This window comes from Lampris incognitus, chromosome 19, assembly GCF_029633865.1.
Source record: "Lampris incognitus isolate fLamInc1 chromosome 19, fLamInc1.hap2, whole genome shotgun sequence".
Taxonomy (NCBI): Eukaryota; Metazoa; Chordata; class Actinopteri; order Lampriformes; family Lampridae; genus Lampris; species Lampris incognitus.
In genome coordinates this window covers 8,505,623-8,525,731 of record NC_079229.1, presented here as the reverse complement: position 1 = coordinate 8,525,731, position 20,109 = coordinate 8,505,623, and the positions used below count along the sequence as shown (strand labels likewise).

The window sequence follows — 20,109 nt, the reverse complement described above, 5'->3', positions numbered from 1 at the left end:
CGTGCCAGCATATTGGCTTGTGCGTACAGTTTGCAACACTGGCGCTGCACATCAACCTCATCGCATAAATCACTCCTGATGGTGTGACCCAGATATCTTACTTTGTTCGCCACATTTAGTGCTTGGTCTGCCAAGAACAATAACGGAACATATTGTTTCTGATCCTCCTTGGTTTTATCAATCATGACAACACTCTTTTTACAGTTAAATTTAATGTCATGCTGCACACCATAACTTGAGCAGACTTTGAGCAGTTGCCGTAAGCCAGCACTATAAGGAGACAGGACTTGGTCGTCCTGTCTCCTTATAGTGCTGCAACATGTCCATATTCTTGACAGAAAAAAACCATCTGAGAGGAGCTCTCTCATATGGCCTCACCCTGTAACTCACCTAAAGGTACACTCTTTCTGGCAACCCCCTTTAAAAGCCAATCACACAGACTTACTGTCCTCCTTCTGGGAATCTAGTCATTCTTCTTGCCTCACACACACCTGCAACATCCCAAAATGACTCAGCCTCAGTGGCACCCCGCTTATCACTCTCTTCTTCTTTGTTGTTAATCCGAGTGGAACGCAAGTCACACAGCAATAATCTTTAAATACATCAATCTTAAGGGCTCTATATCTTTCTGACACTTTGAGATACAATCAATGATAAACACCCCACTTGTTTATTTGTGTGTTTTTTTTATTGACACACATTCAATAAACATACAATGACTTGTTGAGGACACATAAGCCATATTTATAACACAATGTTTCCACTATCAAAACAAATGTAGACAGAATAAATGTAAAAAAAATGGGGGGGGGTGTACAAAAGGTACATAAATAAGTATATCAATAAAAATAATTTCTAAATCACTGGGCAGAGACGAAGCAAAAGGCTTAAACCACGAGGACATAAATCAAAACAACAATAAACGAGATATATCCACATAAATCTTTCTTGCTATTTTGTTAGAGTACATTCTTTTAAGAGACGAGAAGAATAATTTGAAATCATTCCTAAACCAAACAAAAGAGGGCTTACTATTTCTCCATTTACAATGAATATGATATTTAGAATAACGATATTAATCATATCAAAAATAGATGAGTTTAGGTTATGCACGTAAAAAACAATATGAGAAATGTCTAAGAAAGGAATGTCATTTACCTTACGTGATATCCAGTTTTTTTAAACCGAAACATGATCTTTTGGACACAGGGCAATAGAACATGTGCTCTAAAGTTTCGCCCGCTGCGTTACAAAATGTACAAGGATCCACTTCAAATTTAAACCTTTGCTCAAGAAAATCTGTAACCGGGTAAACCTTATGAATTATTTTGAAGTGAGTTTCTTTTACCTTTGGGGAAATGGGCCATTTAATAAAGTTACAACGTGCTTTCACCGTAATAGACAAGGGCTCCACATTAGGACCATGTACATACATACGGCTCTCTATTATAATCATGAGACACTTTGGGTTTCAGAATAGCACTGATCACCTTATTATTACATTTGTCATCACGTAAATTACAATGGTTAATCACTAAATCTGGCAATACCGATTTAACATCTGAGTATATTAAGGTGTTTTGGATTAACTGAATCAGTGGTAAAAGGATTACTTTGCAAATCCTGCTGTACTCCTTGTGAGCACAAAAGGTTACCGCTGCAATCCAATAGATCCCTTTCGAACCAAATCCCTTCATCATTCCATCCATCCATCCATCCATTATCCGAACTGCTTTTCCTGCTCTCGGGGTTGCTGGAGCCTATCCTAGCAGTCATTGGGCGGCAGGCGGGGAGACACCCTGGACAGGCCATCAGGCCATGACACACACACACACACACACACACACACACACACACACACACACACACACACACACACCTAGGGATAATCTAGTACGGCCGATTCCCCTGACCTACATGCCTTTGGACTGTGGGAGGAAACCGCAGCCCCCGGATGAAACCCACGCAGACACGGGGGGAACATGCAAATTCCACACAGAGGATGACCCGGGACGACCCCCAAGGTTGGACTACCCCGGGGCTCGAACCTAGGACCTCTTTGCTGTGAGGCGATCGCGCTAACCACTTCGCCACCGTGCCGCCCCTTCATCATACCAATTACTCTTAAATACTGATTTGCTATTCATTATAACCACTCTATTGTTCCATAAAGTTGAACCACGAGGAGAGAAATTACGACTAAATATCATTTTCCAAAACTGAAGAATTTGTCTGAGGAAATTTGACCACTTGATAGGAATCTTGCCTACCTCAAAATCACGTTTTAAAACAAACTCAAGCCCACCAATTTTAACCATCCCACCTGTAGTTAACCTGGCCAATCGTATATCTCCAAGTTTTCCCCCCTACAAACTTTCCGACCTCATGTGGGCCCTTGGAAATCCCGTTTTCTCTTGTCACGGTCATCATCCCAATGAGATACGTCTCCTCTGTTCTCAATGGGGGCGGCACGGTGGCGCAGTGCTTAGTGTGGTCGCCTCACAGCAAAGAGGTTCTGGGTTCGAGCTCTTGGGTAGTCTAACCTTGGGGGTCGTCCCGGGTCGTCCTCTGTGTGGAGTTTGCATGTTCTGCGGGTGTCTGTGTGGGTTTCCTCCGGGGGCTCCGGTTTCCTCCCACAGTCCAAACACATGTAGGTCAGGGGAATCCACCATACTAAATTGCCCCGAGGTATAATTGTGTGTGTGTGTGTGTGTCCCTGAGAGCAGGATAAGCGGTTCGGGTAATGGATGGATGGATGTTCCCAATAGGGTCGCCAACTTTTTCACTACCAAGTAAGGAACAAGCGGTGGCGTGCCGCGGCGGGTGTGGCTATGATGTTGTGTGAATACAGTGTATTGTTTTAAGCCATTTGAATATGGAGCTGCCAGGGAAGAGGAAAAGAGGAAGGCCAAAGAGGAGGTTTATGGATGTGGTGAGGGAGGACATGCAGGTGGCTGGTGTGACAGAGGAAGACGCAGAGATGGAAACAGATGATCCGCTGTAGCGACCCTTAACGGGAGCAGCTGAAAGTAGTAGTAGTAGTAGTAGTTTTAAGCCATCTATCATAATGACAGCTTATCTCTTACAGTCAAATTAAAGATCAATACACAACTGTCGTGCCTTGGGAACATATGGTAGGTTTAATAATAGTTTGGTAATTTTACAGCAGGTACCTTTAACACAGTCCTTTATTTGAACCATTACCTATTACCTTTACTATCAGTCTAAGTCAAAACACTTGTGGCTCTTGCAGCGTAGGTTAGTAAAAGTTAGCCCCTTCCTGTTGATCCTACAAGCGACGAACTAGAAGTAACAGCAGCTTCTGTATGCTGTAGTTCTGCAGAGGAATCAAACAGCAGAGACTCACGGAAGGTGCACCCTCCGCATACACAAACAGTGGTGGGGAATGAAGGCTTTGTATTCTTATTCACTAAAACTATGTATGAGTTGGAAATCACAACTTGGGCCCTCACAAAAAAAAAAAAAAAATGCAAAAGAGGAAAAGAGGGGCAGGCCTCTGCTCACCACGTCTACTTTTTCCGTGGATATTTTTTGCTGCTCTTGACCGAGTCAAGCGGTCTTTTGTCCTTTTGTGCAGCCGGAGGAAAGTCCTTACATGACAAGTCACAGTTCACAGATATTTGAAGTTCATTCTTTCTTTCTTTCTTTCTTTCCTTCCTTCCTTCCAGGCTGTTGGTGTGTGTTACCAGAGGAGTGGTACCAGAGATCTATCGATTGATCGACTGATCAATCAATGTGGTCAAATAATGTTTTCATGTCAGAAAAACTCAACCAAAAAAAAAGAAAGAAAAAAAAACGCAATGTGAGCAGCAGTGTTGAATAATTTGGCAGTTCATTGTCAGTAGTTGGCAATTTACTATAGTTGCATTATTGGCCCTGTGATGGCCTGGCGGCCTGTCCAGGGTGTCTCCCCTCCTGCCGCCCAGTGACTGCTGGGATAGGCTCCAGCAGCCCCGCGACCCTGAGAGCAGGTTAAGCGGTTCTTTGGCTCTCCTTGGACAACAAATTCAGTTTCTACCAGCACACCACTGACATCCATAAACACAGAAGATTCTCTGTCATCAGCCAACTTAAAGCACTTTCTATTGTCCCCCCAATATGTTGCTGCTTTACAAAACTAGGCTCCGACTCCAACCCATAATACTATACCCAGGGACGGCTGGTATCAATGGGCTAAGACCTCCCTATCTTTCACAATAAAGATGAGATTATTATTGTTAAAAAACAGGACAGATTGTTTTAAATTTTAGTGGAACCTGGAGCAGCAACAGCACCAAATAGACAAAAGAAGAACAAGGGATATATCTAAGTGGGGTTGTTTTTTTTACAGCCCAAACACAGTAGCACTGGCTTCAGTTCATATTCGTAGTAATTGAGTGACAGGCGTCGTGACACGCCCCCTTGATTTGCTGATCAATCCATTACATCCATTATCCATCCATCCATCCATGGAGCCTATCCCAGCAGTCATTGGGCGGCAGGCGGGGAGACACCCTGGACAGGCCGCCAGGCCATCACAGCCCCCGCCCCCCCCCCACACACACACACACACACAGGGACAATTTAGTACGGTCGAGTCACCTGACCTACAACACACACACACACACACACACACACACACACACAGAGGAACAAGTTAGTACGGTCGAGTCACCTGACCTACATGTCTTTGGACTGCGGGAGGAAACCGGAGCATCCGGAGGAAACCCGTTTGTGGCTGGATCGGGTACAGCCACGGACGGAAGTGACGCAAAATCTCGCCGGGCGTATTTCGTTGCTGTAGCCCAGCTAACCTCCTGAGAGACATGGCGGCAAATCCAGAAGCCGACGTAGGTTATTTACACAGTTTCCCTTCGCGTAGATCTTTTGAGGGGATTTTAAAAAAGTATGAGGAGGACACACTGACGAAATTTATTGTTTCGACAAAAGACAAGGCTTTTGGTCAAGAGGGTGAGTTTTCGTAGCTAGCTAACGTTAATTACCTAGCTAGTTAGCATAGCTGTCGGTAGCTTAGCTAACGTTACAAATGTGATGTTATGTTAGCTAACGTTACAAATGTGATGTTATGTTAGCTAACGTTACAAATGTGATGTTATGGTAGCAAACGTTACAAATGTGATGTTATGGTAGCTAACGTTACAAATGTGATGTTATGTTAGCTAACGTTAGCTAACCGCTTGAGGTGGATTTGTAAGATATACGTTAGCTACGGTTCATGGTTTCATTTAATTTGACTAGGGTACGCTACGTAGGTAGCTATCTGTCTATTTGAACCTATGTAGATAACCGACGTAAAGCTGTTTTCATATTGGACATTCAACAAACATTCACATTCGGCATTTTGTGCCTTAGTTGGGGACCGAGGTAAAAGTACAATTATAATCAGGAAATAATTCAATAATTATTTGACACAGACACCTCAAACCAATTATAGATTATTCTAGTAATATATATCCATATATGAAAGCGTTTGGTTTTCATTGATTATTGATTAGTAATTTTGTAAAATTCAAAAAAATCAAAAAATACATTTAAATGTGTTTAGATCAAAGCTTTGCCAATATTTGACATAGACACCGCAATCCAAGTATGGATTATTCTAGTAATATATATCCGTCTATGACAGCTTTTGTTTTTCATTGATTAGCAATTTTTTAAATTCATGAAATCAATAAAAAATACATTTAAATGTGTTTAGATCAATAACTTTGCCAATATTTGACATAGATGTCTATGTTCCCCCTCCCCCCCAGTTATTGATCTTAACACATTTAAATGTATTTTTTATTGGTTTCTTGAATTTAAAAAAATTGCTAATCAATAATCTATGAAAACCAAAAGCTGTCACGGATGGATATATATTACTAGAACAATCTGCAATTGATTGGAGGTGTCTATGTCAAACACTGGCAAAGTTATTGATCGAAACACATTTAAATGTATTTTTTATTGATTTTTTTAATTTAAAATAATGCTAATCAATAATAAATGAAAACCAAAAGCTGTCATAGATGGGTATATATTACTAGTATAATCTACAATTGGTTTGGAGTGTCTATGTCAAATATTGGCAAAGTTATTGATTTATTTCCTGATTATGATTGTACTCGTACCTCGGTCCCTAACCAAGGCACAAATTGCCGAATGTGAATGTCTGTTGAATGTCCAATATGAAAACAACTTTACCTCGGTATGTAGATAACTGTTAATGTTATCTACATATAGCAACTATACAGACTGGCCATGCATGTTGAGGAAACTAGAGATGATGGTAAGTTATGTAACGTTAGCTAGCTAATTTAGTGACAACATTAGGCCACTGATTTACTCTAGTTAACTCACTCTTACAGACCCCACACCAGGATCCAAGAAAATAATGTGGGAGCTAAAATATGTGCCTTTTGATGGAGTACCCTTCATGGTGGTAGGAAGGAAGGTCTACTCCTGCCACCAGGGTAAAGACAAACATAAGAAAGAAAAGCAAACAAGACAACAACAACTGGTATGTAAATAAACAGTTACATGCACTTTGCTTAATATATCCATTTAGACCAGGGGTGCCCACAATTTTTTGACTCGTGAGCTACTTTTAAAATGACCAGGTCAAAATGATCTACTCATGTTAAAAATAATAATAATATAAATACATGTTTTACATATATATGAACATTTATATGCAGTGTGTGTATTTATATACATGTTGTGTTACATATACAGTATTGCAATGGATTTGCATTTATATTGAACCTTACACAGGCAATAATCACACCAAGCATTTGCTACTACACTATGTTGAAATTGCATCACTGCATGAACCTTTACAGCTGTGTTAAATTGTTAAATAGATTTGTGATCTCTACCTCTCTACTCTGAGGATGACCTGCACTGGAGGGAGTCAGACAGGGTTGCATAGTTCGGACAGTAGCTGCTGGTAGCCAGCCTCAAGCAGTCCTCCAAATGATCATCTGTCATGGTGGAACGGTATTTGGACTTGATAATCTTCATGTGACACACACACATAAGTAGAGCCGAATAATGCCGTCAAGGAGGTTGCGCATTTCCTCATGTTTGGGTACTTGTCCTCTGTAAGTAAGTTCCAAAACTCTCCATGCGCCCTGGACTTAAGCTGAATGTCAGCCTGTACTGTCAGCATCTCATCCTTCACTGCAGATGAGTTCAGCTGAAACAGTGTTGCCATTTTTGAGGCGAGAGAATCCACCTCTGTATCTTCCCCAAATGGGTAGCACATAAATGTAGCAATTGGCTCGAGCAAAACAAAGTCTTGAAACAGTTTGTCAAAGTCTGACCGGACATTTTCAATCTGCTCTGTGTAGCGTGCACTGTCAAGTTGTGCACACGCCCTCCCTTGCTTCTCCAGCTCTGCTGCGAGGTTTCGCAAGTTTCCCAAATCACAGCGCTGCAACTTTGAGGACAGAAGTTGCATTTTCCGTTTGAAAGCGTTAACTGAGCTGATCATGTTTACCACGCTTTTGTCTTTTCCTTGCAGCTCTAAATTAAGCTCGTTCAACATGTTGGTTAAATCGGTTAAAAACGCCAAGTCTAGCAGCCACTGATTGTCATTAAGTTGCTTGTGCTCTGCATGTTTACTGATAAGGAGAAACTCCTTAATCTCCGGACAGAGCTCTCGAAATCTCTGCAAGAATCTCCCTCTACTAAGCCATCTCACGTCAGTGTGTAGCAAGTGGTCAGAGTAGTTGCAGTCAGCCTCTTCCAAATGTGTACCAAACAACCGTCTTTGAAGAGACCTCGCTCGAGTAGAACAGGCGGGTTTGGTTGCCACATCCATGATCTCTTTAATGTTTATCATTTTTGTGCATAATGCTTGTTGGTGTATTATGCAATGGTAATTAAGGAAGTCCAGGAAAGCATCGTCCTCCCTGCACTTGGCAATAAATCCATTCGAGCGGCCCACCATAGCAGGCGCACCGTCCGTGGTGATTGACACCAGTTTACACACTGGGAGCTGGATTTTATCCACACAGTTTTTGAAGATCTGAAAAATGTCCTCTCCCCGCGTGTGTTCCTTCATGGGTAGTATTGTTAACAACTCCTCTTTTGCGGTCATATCTTGAAACACCATCCGAATGAAAATGCACAATTGGGCCGTATCACTGATGTCCGTAGACTCGTCCAATGGTGGCGAGAAACACTCGCAGTCCACGATGTCCCTCCAAAGCTGCTGTGTCAAATCATCGCCCATCACTTCACAGCGCCTTGTGATGGAATTTCTTGATAACTGGAGAGCTTTGATTGAAGATATTATTTCTGATTTGTTTTTAAAGTCCCGAAACAACGAATCTGCTGCCTCAAGGAAGGCCTCTTTCATCATCTCTCCATCTTGGAAGGCCTTCTGATGCTTAATGATGGAGTGACTCACCCGTAAAGATGCTTCGGTGGCTGCCTTTGCCTTTGAATGCAGCTGCGGGAAAAGTGACTGCTGGGCGATTAACTGCGATTTTAGTTCCCTCACCTTTCTCTTTCTCAGCTCGCTTTTCAGTCATTGTCATAGTTTTTATGAACAGTTCGAAAGTGCCTCTCCACATTTCCTTTTTTTGGGATAGCAATGCTAGACTGACAGATGAGACAAACGCATTTGGAATAAGACATGGTGAAAAAAAAAAGAGTCCTCCTCCCATTCCACATGGAAATGGTACGTTTTTTGTTTCTTGCTAGGTTCGGCTCCCCCACTCATTTTTGTTTTGTTTCACTTTTTAGTAGAGTTTTTTTTAGAGAGTTGAACTAGCTAGCTCGATGCAGTTCTGCATTAGCTCACGTTGTGGGCATGTGAACTGCGAGGCACGTTAGAGAAGGGCTCTGGTTGTTATGGTAACCTATTGTAACAAAGTTTTAGGTTCCGCTCTAGAATCTTTGGTTTTAGGCAACAGCAGACTGGCCGTCCTTTACGTCAATCAAAAGGCAAATGCTAAATGGAGGACAGATGATAGGCTAATGTCTTAAAAAAAAAAGGGTTTTTGGAATGTCACGGAGATCTACCAGCACTGCCTTCACGATCTACTGGTCGATCGCGATCGACGTAGTGGGCAGCCCTGATTTAGACAGTGGCTAGTCATATGTGGAGCATCAGAAGTAAAAAAGTGTATTTATATGGCCTAACCCTAGCCCTTCTGCGGATTGTGCTACTTCATATAACTCTATGTAAAGCTCCACTTACGAATAGCCACTCCGATCAGTTTAACCTGACCATAAAATGTAGCAAAGTAGGATATCGTTGTGTAATGTGAATTAAAACTACCATTGTCTATATGATACAATATTGAATAGTATTTTAGTACTTCTGACATCATGCAGGATGTATTTTCAGTAGTGTATATTCTCTCCATATTTGTCTTAGCTTGAAGACCACTTGGAGCACTCTTATGAAGAGAGGGGACGTCTTCTTCAAGATTCAAAGAAACTGGACTGCCCAGCCAGAATCTATGTGCTTCATCTAATCAGATTCCCTGGTTACAAGGTATTTTCAATTATTTTCTTTATTAATATTTAATCAGTAATTGAGCTGAATATCTGTCTCTATAAATATCAGTTGGTATTGTATGTTTTTCAGATACCTGATGACTTAAACAAATGGAGGAGGGAGAGCGCCAGACGTTTAAGAGTCGTATTAGCAACAAACCCCTCGGATGTGAAGTTTGAGGAGCAGTATGCTGCATACTTCCCAGGGATCAAGGCGCACAAGAACCATCCTGGGGTAGGAGAGGTCAGTTGCAATTAGCCTGCATCATTTATTTTTAGGACTGACTTAGAGATCTGTTGTGTTTACATGAAGAATTACATAATCAAAGAGTTACAGTCATTCCCTAAAAGAGACATGATATTATTGCTCACTTCATTGGCAGCTGAGGTCCGTGAGCCAGTGGACCCCAGGATAGAGAGGCGTATCGAAAAGTTAGCATTAGCTGGTGCTAGGAAAGTTAGCGAAGTCAGGAGACACATCTCCATCTTTGTGTCTGAGCTGTTCAGAGGAGAGGCTCCCCCTCACCAACAAGGAGCAGGTTTTACCCCTTTGACAAAGACATTAGAAACATAACCAGGAAGACAAAGGAGAGCACGAGATAGTCAAGCATTGACCACGTCAGTGTGCAGGTAACATAGCTGTTGGTAGGAGATGTTTTAGAGGATTGAAACAACATTGGTTGCATTTAGCTTTAATCTCCATGCCACTGAATAATGTAGGACTGTTTTACTTCGAAAGACCACATTAGGCATGTACCTTTAGCAGGACAAATGTTTGATTATACGGTGTCCATGCACTGGTGATGAATCTGATACATTGTGGTTTATTTCCCGCCCCTCACTCCTGGCAGAGCGTGGCAATCGCGATTACTTAATAGTGATAAATGCACAGAATTAACATTTTAAATATGATGTTATCTCTATGGATTAATGGCTACAATGTCACAGACACTAGCTAACGTTAGCTACCGTTTTATATAGACTTAGCTGGCTTGCTAGCATTGGGAAGCCGTATCTACGCACAAGCAACAGTGATATTTCATTTAAAATACACAATTACCAGTTTTTATTATGTGAAATTGCAGTTATTTTAAGTAAAACTAATTCATCTGAATCATCATTCATCTGGCTTTAAAAACCAAAGTCCAAACTCGCGGTAGCTCAGGAGGTTAGCTAGGCTAGCTATTGCCATAGGAACGAAATATGCCCGGCGAGATTTTGTGTCACTTCCGTCCGTGGCTGTATCCCATCTAGCCACAACTAGTGCTGCAACTAACGACTATTTTGATAGTCGACTAATCACCGATTAGTGAAATGATTAATCGACTAGTCAGATACTGAATCGCACAAAACAATAGCTCTTGTCATTGACCATCATGTTTAGTATTGACTCGGTAAGGGTAGTCGCTTGCTGCGGTGTACACGTCTGCTTCTTTTGCATAAAGCCATCCATTGTACCTTTACTCTTTTTCGGAGTCGGACTGCATAAATTTGATTAAAAGACATTTGTCAGGCAAAAGGGTAACCTTACTCTTTAAACTATTAGAATCCTGCATGCAGGTATAGACGGAGTTTTATTGGCGTTATGTTAATGTTAAAAGCCAAGACAACTCCGTCTACACAAAGCTAGCTAGCTAAAAGCTAACTATCTTACCGAGGCGCGTCCACATCGTCCAGATGTCCAGTGTGGCTCTGCTTCACATGTTCTTGCATTACTGAGGTGCTCCCATGATAAGCAAGGTCCACCTTGCAAATCTTGTAGGTAATCCTTTTCTTTGCCAAGCTGAGGGTGAACTATTCCCAGACTTTAGATGTTTTAGGAAGCGATGGAGTTGCGTCGGCCGCTGCCATTTTGCTGTTTTGTTTACATGTCCGGTCGCTTCCGCTTCCGTTCCCGGTCGCTTTTGCGCATCTGCAACTCTCAGAAGGTTGGGAGGAAGTGCGATGCCTCACTCCTGAGCTACTTCCATCACCAGCTCTGGTGAAATGATGTTTCGTTCAGTTCCACAGCGTGAAATACATGTGCGATGACATAACTGACGAATTGTCGACAATTAAACTCGTTGGCAACTAATTTTGTCATCGATTTTTGTCGACTATGTCGATTAATCGTTGCACCCCTAGCCACAACCACAATATACAAAAACAGCGCCATAGCAATGAAATACACCCAGTGAGATTTTGCGTCACTTCCGTCTGTGGCTGTACCCCAACTAGCCACATCCCTAAATTCATTCAGCCCTCAGGCAGCTGACATTCGACCAATGACAGCGGACGTACAGAGTGACGTACAGCGAGGTGCTACTTGTGTGAGAGAGGGGAGGGGAAGGTGAGTGCGGGCGTTAGCATGGACGAGGTGCATATTTACTTTATCATCCGTTTTTTTTTATGTCTTTAGAGGAAAAATTGAAAGTGAAAGGACTGGAGTAACAGTGTCCAAACGATGTTCAAATAACACAAAAGGACAAATGACAAAATCGTAAGTTTATGTTACCTGGTTTCAATGAAAAGACTGGCTAACGGCAAGTGTAGCTAAGAATTCACTTTTCTGTTTCCCAAGCTAGCTTTTTGGAGGAGACACGGCTTGGACCCAACAAGGAATGTGGATTTGAAACGTCCATCCAACAAAATTAGGAAACGTGTGTGTGTGTGTGTGTGTGTGTGTGTGTGTGTGTGTGTGTGTGTGTGTGTGTGTGTGTGTGTGTGTGTGTGTGTGTGTGTGTGTGTGTGTGTGTGTGTGTGTGAGAGAGAGAGAGAGAGAGAGAGAGACACACACACACACACACACACAGAGTTTTGGCATCAGGCCATTCTTGTGGGTACTTCTCTATATTGTTGTAGAGCACTTGCTATATAACAAGGTATATAGTGTCGTTGCTGTAACTTGGTATCTCGGATGCGATGCTGCTGTTGATGCAGCATCAACTATTGATGGGTTTAATGAATTTGTCAGCCCACCTACCCAATATCACCACCAGCCGTCACTGAATATAATAGTTATATACTGGAAAGCAACCCTGCTTTGTTTTCAGTGTTACCAAGGGGACACTGAAATCTGTGACACGGACAGGAAAGGGCAGGACCCAGATTTAGTCGGCACCAATCAGAGTACAGATGAGTTTCTCATATCCGTTATGTGCAGGTCATCCGGCACTCACCTGCCACACCAGGGAGCGACGAAGCCTCCATCTTACCAAAGATAGCCATGAAGGAAAAAAAAAAGAAATTTTGGGGAGAGTAGGGGTAATGGTAATGATGACAGTGGAATGGTGATTGAAGAGTTAATGGAGAATAAAAACCTAGTGTGCCTAAATGACGGAAGTAGTACAAGAATTAATATCAGAACAGACACAGAATCGGCATTAGATCTTACACTAGTGTCAGATTCATTGGCAGGGATTTGCTCGCGGGACATAATTAGAGGAACGACTCTTAAGAAGTGACCACTATCCTATAGTGACTGAAGTAGAGTTGTGTTTGGAAGAACATGATACTGAGTGCTTACAGAAATGGTCTTTCATTGGTGCTGATTGGTGTATCAGTGAACAAGGAATGCAAACAATTGATATTAATAAAGATGTTGATCATTTAAATGTTTCTGTTTGTAAAACTATTCTAGAGGCTGCAAAGAAGTTCATTCAGAAGAAGGGAGGTAAGCACAAAAGGAAGATTGTACCATGGTGGACAAAGGAATGTGATAAAGCAGTTAAGTCCAGAAATAAAGCTTTTAAAATGTTGAAAAGGAATCAGTTTTCAGAATCTTACTGAATATAAAAGGATGTAAAAAGGATGTATAAAAGGATAGGCACTGGGTGGTAGTGATGAGTTGCCGGATGGCTGGGGAAGCACTGCAGAAATAGTGAGGGAGACCGCTAGGAAGGTACTTGGTGTGTCATCAGGACAGAGGAAGGAAGACAAGGAGACTTGGTGGTAGAATGAGGAAGTACAGCAAAAATATACATAGGAAGAGGTTGGCAAAGAAGTGGGATAGTCAGAGAGATGTAGAAAGTAGACAAGAGTACAAGGAGATGCAGCGTAAAGCAAAGGGAGAGCTGGCAAAGGAAAAGACGTATGGTGAGTTGTATGAGAGGTTAGACACTAAGGAAAGAGAAAAGGACTTGTACCAATTGGCTAAACAGAGGGACCGAGCTGGGAAGGATGTGCAGCAGGTTAGGGTGATCAAGGATAGAGATGGAAATGTGCTGACAAGCGAGGGGAAGAAAATGAGAGAGAGAAGGTAGGATGATGTGGGGATAGTGAATCAGGAAGTGCAGTGGATTAGCAAGGAGGAAGTGAGGGCAGCTATGAAGAGGATGAAGAGTGGAAAGGTAGTTGGTCCTGATGACATACCTGTGGAGGCATGGAGATGTTTAGGAGAGATGGCAGTGGGGTTTTTAAACTAGATTGTGTAACACAATCTTGGAAAGTGAGAGGATGCCGGAGGAGTGGAAAAGGAGTATACTGTTAACGATTTTCAAGAATAAGAGCGATGTGCAGAACTGTAGCAACTTACAGAGGTATAAAGTTGATCAGCCACAGCATGAAAATATGGGAAAGAGTAATAGAAGCTAGGTTAAGAGGTAAAGTGATGATTAGCGAACAGCAGTGTGGTTTCATGCTACGAAAGAGCATCACAGATGTGATGTTTGCTTTGAGAATGTCGATGGAGAAGTATAGAGAAGGCCAGAAGGAGTTACACTGTCTTTGTAGATTTCGACAGGGTGCTGAGAGAGGAGGTGTGGTATTGTATGAGGAAGTCAGGAGTTGCAGAGAAGTATGTAGGAGTGGTACAGGATATGTATGAGGGAAGTGTGACAATGGTGAGGTGTGTGGTTGAAATGACAGATGGGTTCAAGGTGGAGGTGGGATTACATCAAGGATTGGCTCTGAGCCCTTTCTTGTTTGCAATGGTGATGGACAGGTTGACGGACGAGATCAGGCAGAAGTGTCTGTGGACTATCTTGTTTGCGGATGACATTGTGATCTGTAGCGAGAGTAGGGTGCAAGTTGAGGAGAGCCTGGAGAGGTGGATGTATGCACTGGAGAGAAAAGGAAGGAAAGTCAATAGGAGGAAGACAGAATACCTATTCATGACTGAGAGGGAGGATAGTGGAATGGTGAGGATGCAAGGAGTAGAGGTGACGAAGCGTATGAGTTTAAATACTTGGGGTCAACTGTCCAAAGTAACGGGGAGTCTAGAGGAGAAGTGAAGAAGAGAGTGTAGGCAGGGTGGAGTGGGTGGAGAAGAGTGTCAGGAGTGATTCGCGACAGAAGGGTACCAGCAAGAGTTAAAGGGAAGGTTTACAAGATGGTTGTGAGACCAACTATGTTATATGGTTTGGAGACGGTGGCACTGTTGAAGATGCTAACATTTGCATTGGGAGTTATGAAGAAGGACAGGATTAGGAACGATTAGAGGGACTGCTCAAGTTGGACGGTTTGGAGACAAAGCAAGAGAGGCAAGACTGAGATAGCTTGGACTTGTGTGGAGGAGAGATGCTGGGTATATATGGAGAAGGATGCTGAATTTGGAGCTGCCAGGGAAGAGGAAAAGAGGAAGGCCAAAGAGGAGGTTTATAGATGTGGTGAGGGAGGACATACAGGTAGCTGGTGTGACAGAGGAAGATGCAGTGGACAGGAAGAAATGGAAATGGATGATCCGCTGTGGCAACCCCTAATGGGAGCAGTCGAAAGTAGTAGTAGTAGATTGAATATAAAAGGATGCAAGCAAATGTAAGAAGAATCGTAAAAAAATGCAAAGAATGAATTTTGGAGGTCATTTTGTAACGCAGTGGGAAGGGAAACAGAAATTGATAATATCTGGAGGATGAAAAAAGATTGAATGGGATCAAAAGATAATATGGATATACAGTATTAAATGATGGTGAAGTAACAGCAGTGAGAGATGAAGAGAAGGCAGAGATGCTGGCAAAAACTTTTGTTAAAATTTACATTTCTAACTATTGGCGAGGAAGGGAAAATACAATAGTAGAGAGTGAAGAGCTATTACAGCAAGAAGACTCCAATGACCTACTAAACAAGCCGTTTAGCAAGACAAAACTGGACCGCTCTCTCAAGAAAACCAAGATGTCAGCACCAGGAAAATATCAGATCTGTTATTTAATGATCAACCATCTTAGTGAACCATCGAAGGATATTTTATTGGAATTATATAATAAAGTTTGGGAGGGTGGGAAATTGCCACAAAGCTGGAAGGAGCCTGTTGTAATTCCAATATGTAAACCAGGAAAGGATTGTACAAACCCAGAGAATTAAAGACCAATTGCTTTAACAGCCAACATGTGCAAAATAATGGGATGATGAATGAAAGGTTAACATATATAGAAAATAAAGGTTGTATATCTAAATACCAGAGTGGCTTCAGAAGATGGAGAAATACCATGGATCCAGCTGTATGTTTAGAACATGAAATTAGAAAAGCACAGATAAACAGAGAAAGTGTAGTGGCTTGTCTTTTTTGATGTAGAGCAGGCATATGATATGATGTGGGGAGAAAGATTATTAATCAGACTTTGTGCATTGGGTAGAAAAGGTAGAATATGTAGATAGATTAAGGAGTCTTTGCAAAGAAGATCAATACAAGTAAGAATAGGAAATAAATATTCAGCAAATGTTGTTGAAAATGGAACACCTCAAGGAAGCATAGTAAGCCCTATATTATTTTCCATAATGGTAAATGATGTATTTATGGGAATGGAGAATGAGATTGGCCTTTCGCTTTTTGCAGATGATGGGACAATTTGGAAGAGGGGAAGAAATAAAGAAACTGCAGGGGGCTGTTATGAAAGTAGAAGAATGGTCGTATAAATGGGGTTTTAAATTTTCAGTTTATAAGACAAAGACAATGTTCTTTACAAGGAAAGAATTGATAATGAAGTAAAACTAAAATTATATTATCAAGAATTGGAAAGAGTGAAACACTAAGTTTTTAGGGATATGGTTCAATGAAAGAATTATGACTTATACATATTCAGAAAGTAGTGGACACATGTAAGAAGGTACTAAATGTAATGAGGTGTTTGGTTGGAAGTGAATGGGGGGCAGATAGAATTGCTTTGAAGGCCATAGACAGTGGTTTAATTTGGTCAGTATTACATTATGGTTGTGTGGTGTATGAGTCAGCAGCAAACACTTCTCTAAAAAATTAAGTAAGATACAGTATCAGGCTTTGAGATTATGCACAGGTGCATTTAAAACAACCCCAACAGCAGCATTACAGGTGGAGATGGGAGACATGCCACTAGAAATGAGAAGGATACAGCTATCACTGAACTACTGGGTTAATTTACAGGGCCGTAGTCAGGATCATCCAACACTAGACACTTTAATCCCTTGTTGGGAAAAGGAGAGGAGGGAAACAAAAAGCTTTGGATGGACAATGACATAGAAAGCAATAGAACTTGAAGTAGATCAGTTAACATCAGAATCAGAAATACTTTATTCATCCCCGAGGGGAAATTGGGTTCTGTTACAGACACTCACGCTCTGATAACTAAAAACTAAAAAGATACAAGATAAGAAAATAGAAACAGAAACAAATAGAAATAAATTAGAAATAAGAACAAATATATCAACAAGCATGGTGCACATAAAACCCTATCTATACTGCACTACCGCAGCACACAAGCAGCACAAACAAAACCCGACAGGGCCAGTCCAGTGACCATTAACTCAGAGTGTCTGACAGTCTGAGTCTGAGGGAGGAGTTGTAAAGTTTGATGGCCACAGACAGGAATGACCTCCTGTGGTGCTCTGTGGTGCTTTTTGGCAAAATGAGTCTATTACTAAAAGTATTCCTGTGCCCAGCAAGCATGTCATGGAGTGGGTGGGAGACATTGTCCATGATGGCACATAATTTCAAAAGCGTCCTCCTCTCAGAAACCACCGCCAGAGAATCCAGTTCACCCCCACAACGTCATCAGCCATGCGGATCAGTTTATTGAGCTTGTTTGCATCCGCTACCCTCAACCTGCTGCCCCAACACACAACAGCAAACAGGACAGCACTGGCCACCACAGACTCATACCACATCCTGAGCATTGTCTGGCAGATGTTGAAGGACCTAAGCCTCTTCAAAAGGTAGAGACGGCTCTGTCCCTTCTTGTAGAGGACCTCAGTGTTCTTAGCCCAGTCCAGTTTATAGTCTATATACACCCCCAGGTCCTTGTAGCATTCCACAGTGTTTACACTGACCCCCTGGATGGAGACAGGGGTCACTGGTGTCATCTCCCTCCTTAGATCAACAACCAGCTCCTTTGTCTTAGTCAAGTTGAGCTGCAGATTGTTCTGCTCACACCATGTGACAAAGTTTCCCACCACAGCCCTGTACTCAACCTCCTCACCCTTACTGATGCATCCAACTATAGCAGAGTCATCAGAGAACTTCTGAAGATGGCAGGACTTTGTGTGGTAGTTGAAGTCCGTGGTGTAGAGGATGAAAAGGAAGGGAGACAGGACTGTCCCCTGTGGAGCCCCAGTGTTACTGGCCACTCTGTCTGACACACAGTGTTGCAAGCGCACATACTGTGGTCTACCAGTAAGGTAGTCAACAATCCAGGACACAAGTGGGGCATCTACCTGCATTGCTGTCAGCTTCTCACCCAGTAGAGCTGGCCGGATGGTGTTGAAGGCACTGGAAAAGTCAAAGAACATGACCCTCACAGAGCTTGCTGGCTTATCCAGGTGGGCGTAGGCACGGTTAAGCAGGAAAATGATCGCATCCTCAACTCCCAGTCGGGGTAGGTAGGCGAACTGGAGGGGGTCTAAGTGTGGCTTGACTGTGGGCCGAAGCTGCTCCAGGATGAGTCTTTCCAGAGTCTTCATGATGTGTGAAGTCAATGCTACTGGTCTATAGTCCTTGGAGTCCCTGGGATGCAGCGTTTTAGGCACATTTAACATTAGTCCAACAGTGCCTTTGCCAGCAATACCACCTTGGATACTTCCAGATGCCACAGTAGATTTCGCATTATTAGAAAAGAAGAATAAAGATAAGGAGTTTAATTATGATTCACATACCATACAGGCTTATATTGATAATTACCACGGTTACGTCCACATTCATACAGTAAATAAAGTAGGAGTAGTATTTATTGTTCCAGAATTTCACATTAAAGTAGGGATCAATGAGGAAATATCAGTATACGCAGCAGAAATGCTTGCAATATTGTTAGCAGTGCAGTGGATAGAGGAAACAAAACCAAGACTGTTTACAATACAATCATTCAGACAGCAGACCAGACATTTTAATAAAGGTACAACAAACATTATATAGAATTCAAACGATGGGTCTTACAGTATCATTTTATGAGTACTGGCACACATTGGGCATTAAGGGAAATGAAATAGCAGATACGGTTATAAAGAAGGCTACAAAACATAATCACATTGATTTGGCAGTTTCTTTAAGCAAGACAGAAATAAAGAACATTATTAAGCACAGATTGAAGGAAAAGTGGCAAAAGCAATCGGAGGAAGAGGAAAGGACAATGGTTTTACACAGTTCAAAGGAAAGTGGGAGAAATGAGGTGTGCAAGAAAGAACAAGAGATGAAACAACAATTTCAAGACTCAGATTTGGACACACTAGACTAAACGGTACACTTTTCAAAATAGGCGAACACAATACAGGCAGATGTGACTACTGTGGGCAAGAAGAAACAATAGAGCACGTTATGATACGTTGTCAGAAATATGAGGCGGAAAGAAGGTGTATGACTCAAAATCTCAGAAAAATGAATAGAACTGAACTGAGTTGTTATAAAATCTTATTTCAGTATCTTAGAGTAACTAATTTGATTGAGAAGATTTGATTTGATTTTTTTATTGGGGGGTGGGGAATAGTGTCACTAATCGACATTCTGGTCTACACCCCATACCGATTGGTGGCAGTAATGCGCCAATTCGTTGTTTGCCTACCGCCAATAAACACCAACTAGAAGAAGAAGCAGAGCGCGCAGCGGAGTGAAGTAGGCTTCAACGGTGTGGTGTTTGTTTTCTCGTGCATCTAAATATTCCCATTAACGCGTCGCCTTTAAGTATAACATCGGTCATTACTGCGGACGTGGCAGTAATTTGTCGGTGGAGCTCTGTTTGTTGACCTCACATAGCGCCTTGCCTGCTAGCCAGCTCCTGTTGTCTTGTCTCCGGCTCGCTGGACGCCGAGGTTTGCTGTGATGGCTGAATTTGACAGCAGGCTTTTGGTAAACGCTGATTCGGTTTCCACTATTTATACAAGGGGAAGAAACTTAAATTTGGTAAGGACTGTGTCGTCATACCCTGAGTTTGCCTATCACCTCCCATCGCCGTCTCTGAAATGTATCGAATGAGTCGTTTTCTGTGACTGCACGACTGCATTCAGTGAGCCCTGCTCGGCTTTGTGCATTGTGATAAGTGTGGACCACGAGGGGTTTCTATGGACCAGGATAGAGCACAACACTAACTCGTAGTGCCCCCCCCCCCGATTTCACAACTTAAAAAGACATTGTGAGGATTTGTTATTTGTGCCAGTGGCTGTATGTCTGTGCAAGGACAGTAAAAGTTCAGCAGAGGGCGCTCTGACATTAGCTGTCAACAC

General features: G+C 42.2%; 1 protein-coding gene across 1 annotated transcript; it reads left to right on the top strand.

Annotated features, from left to right (window-relative positions):
• Window positions 1-4,826: 4,826 nt before the first annotated feature.
• Window positions 4,827-10,090, top strand: LOC130130143 (calcium-responsive transcription factor-like). Its single transcript, XM_056299880.1, has 5 exons — window positions 4,827-4,971; window positions 6,372-6,523; window positions 9,395-9,514; window positions 9,608-9,764; window positions 9,900-10,090. Exons 1-5 carry the CDS (start codon window positions 4,827-4,829, stop codon window positions 10,088-10,090), a joined length of 765 nt encoding a protein of 254 aa, XP_056155855.1.
• Window positions 10,091-20,109: the final 10,019 nt, after the last annotated feature.

What these genes read in the sequence shown, in the direction of transcription:
- LOC130130143 (XM_056299880.1), top strand. Translation starts at nt 4,827, where the DNA reads ATGGCGGCAAATCCAGAAGCCGACGTAGGTTATTTACACAGTTTCCCT. An exon ending in AAACAAGACAACAACAACTG is followed by an intron (nt 6,524 to 9,394) that starts GTATGTAAATAA and finishes TATTTGTCTTAG; the next exon opens with CTTGAAGACCACTTGGAGCA. An exon ending in TCCTGGGGTAGGAGAGGTCA is followed by an intron (nt 9,765 to 9,899) that starts GTTGCAATTAGC and finishes CTTCATTGGCAG; the next exon opens with CTGAGGTCCGTGAGCCAGTG.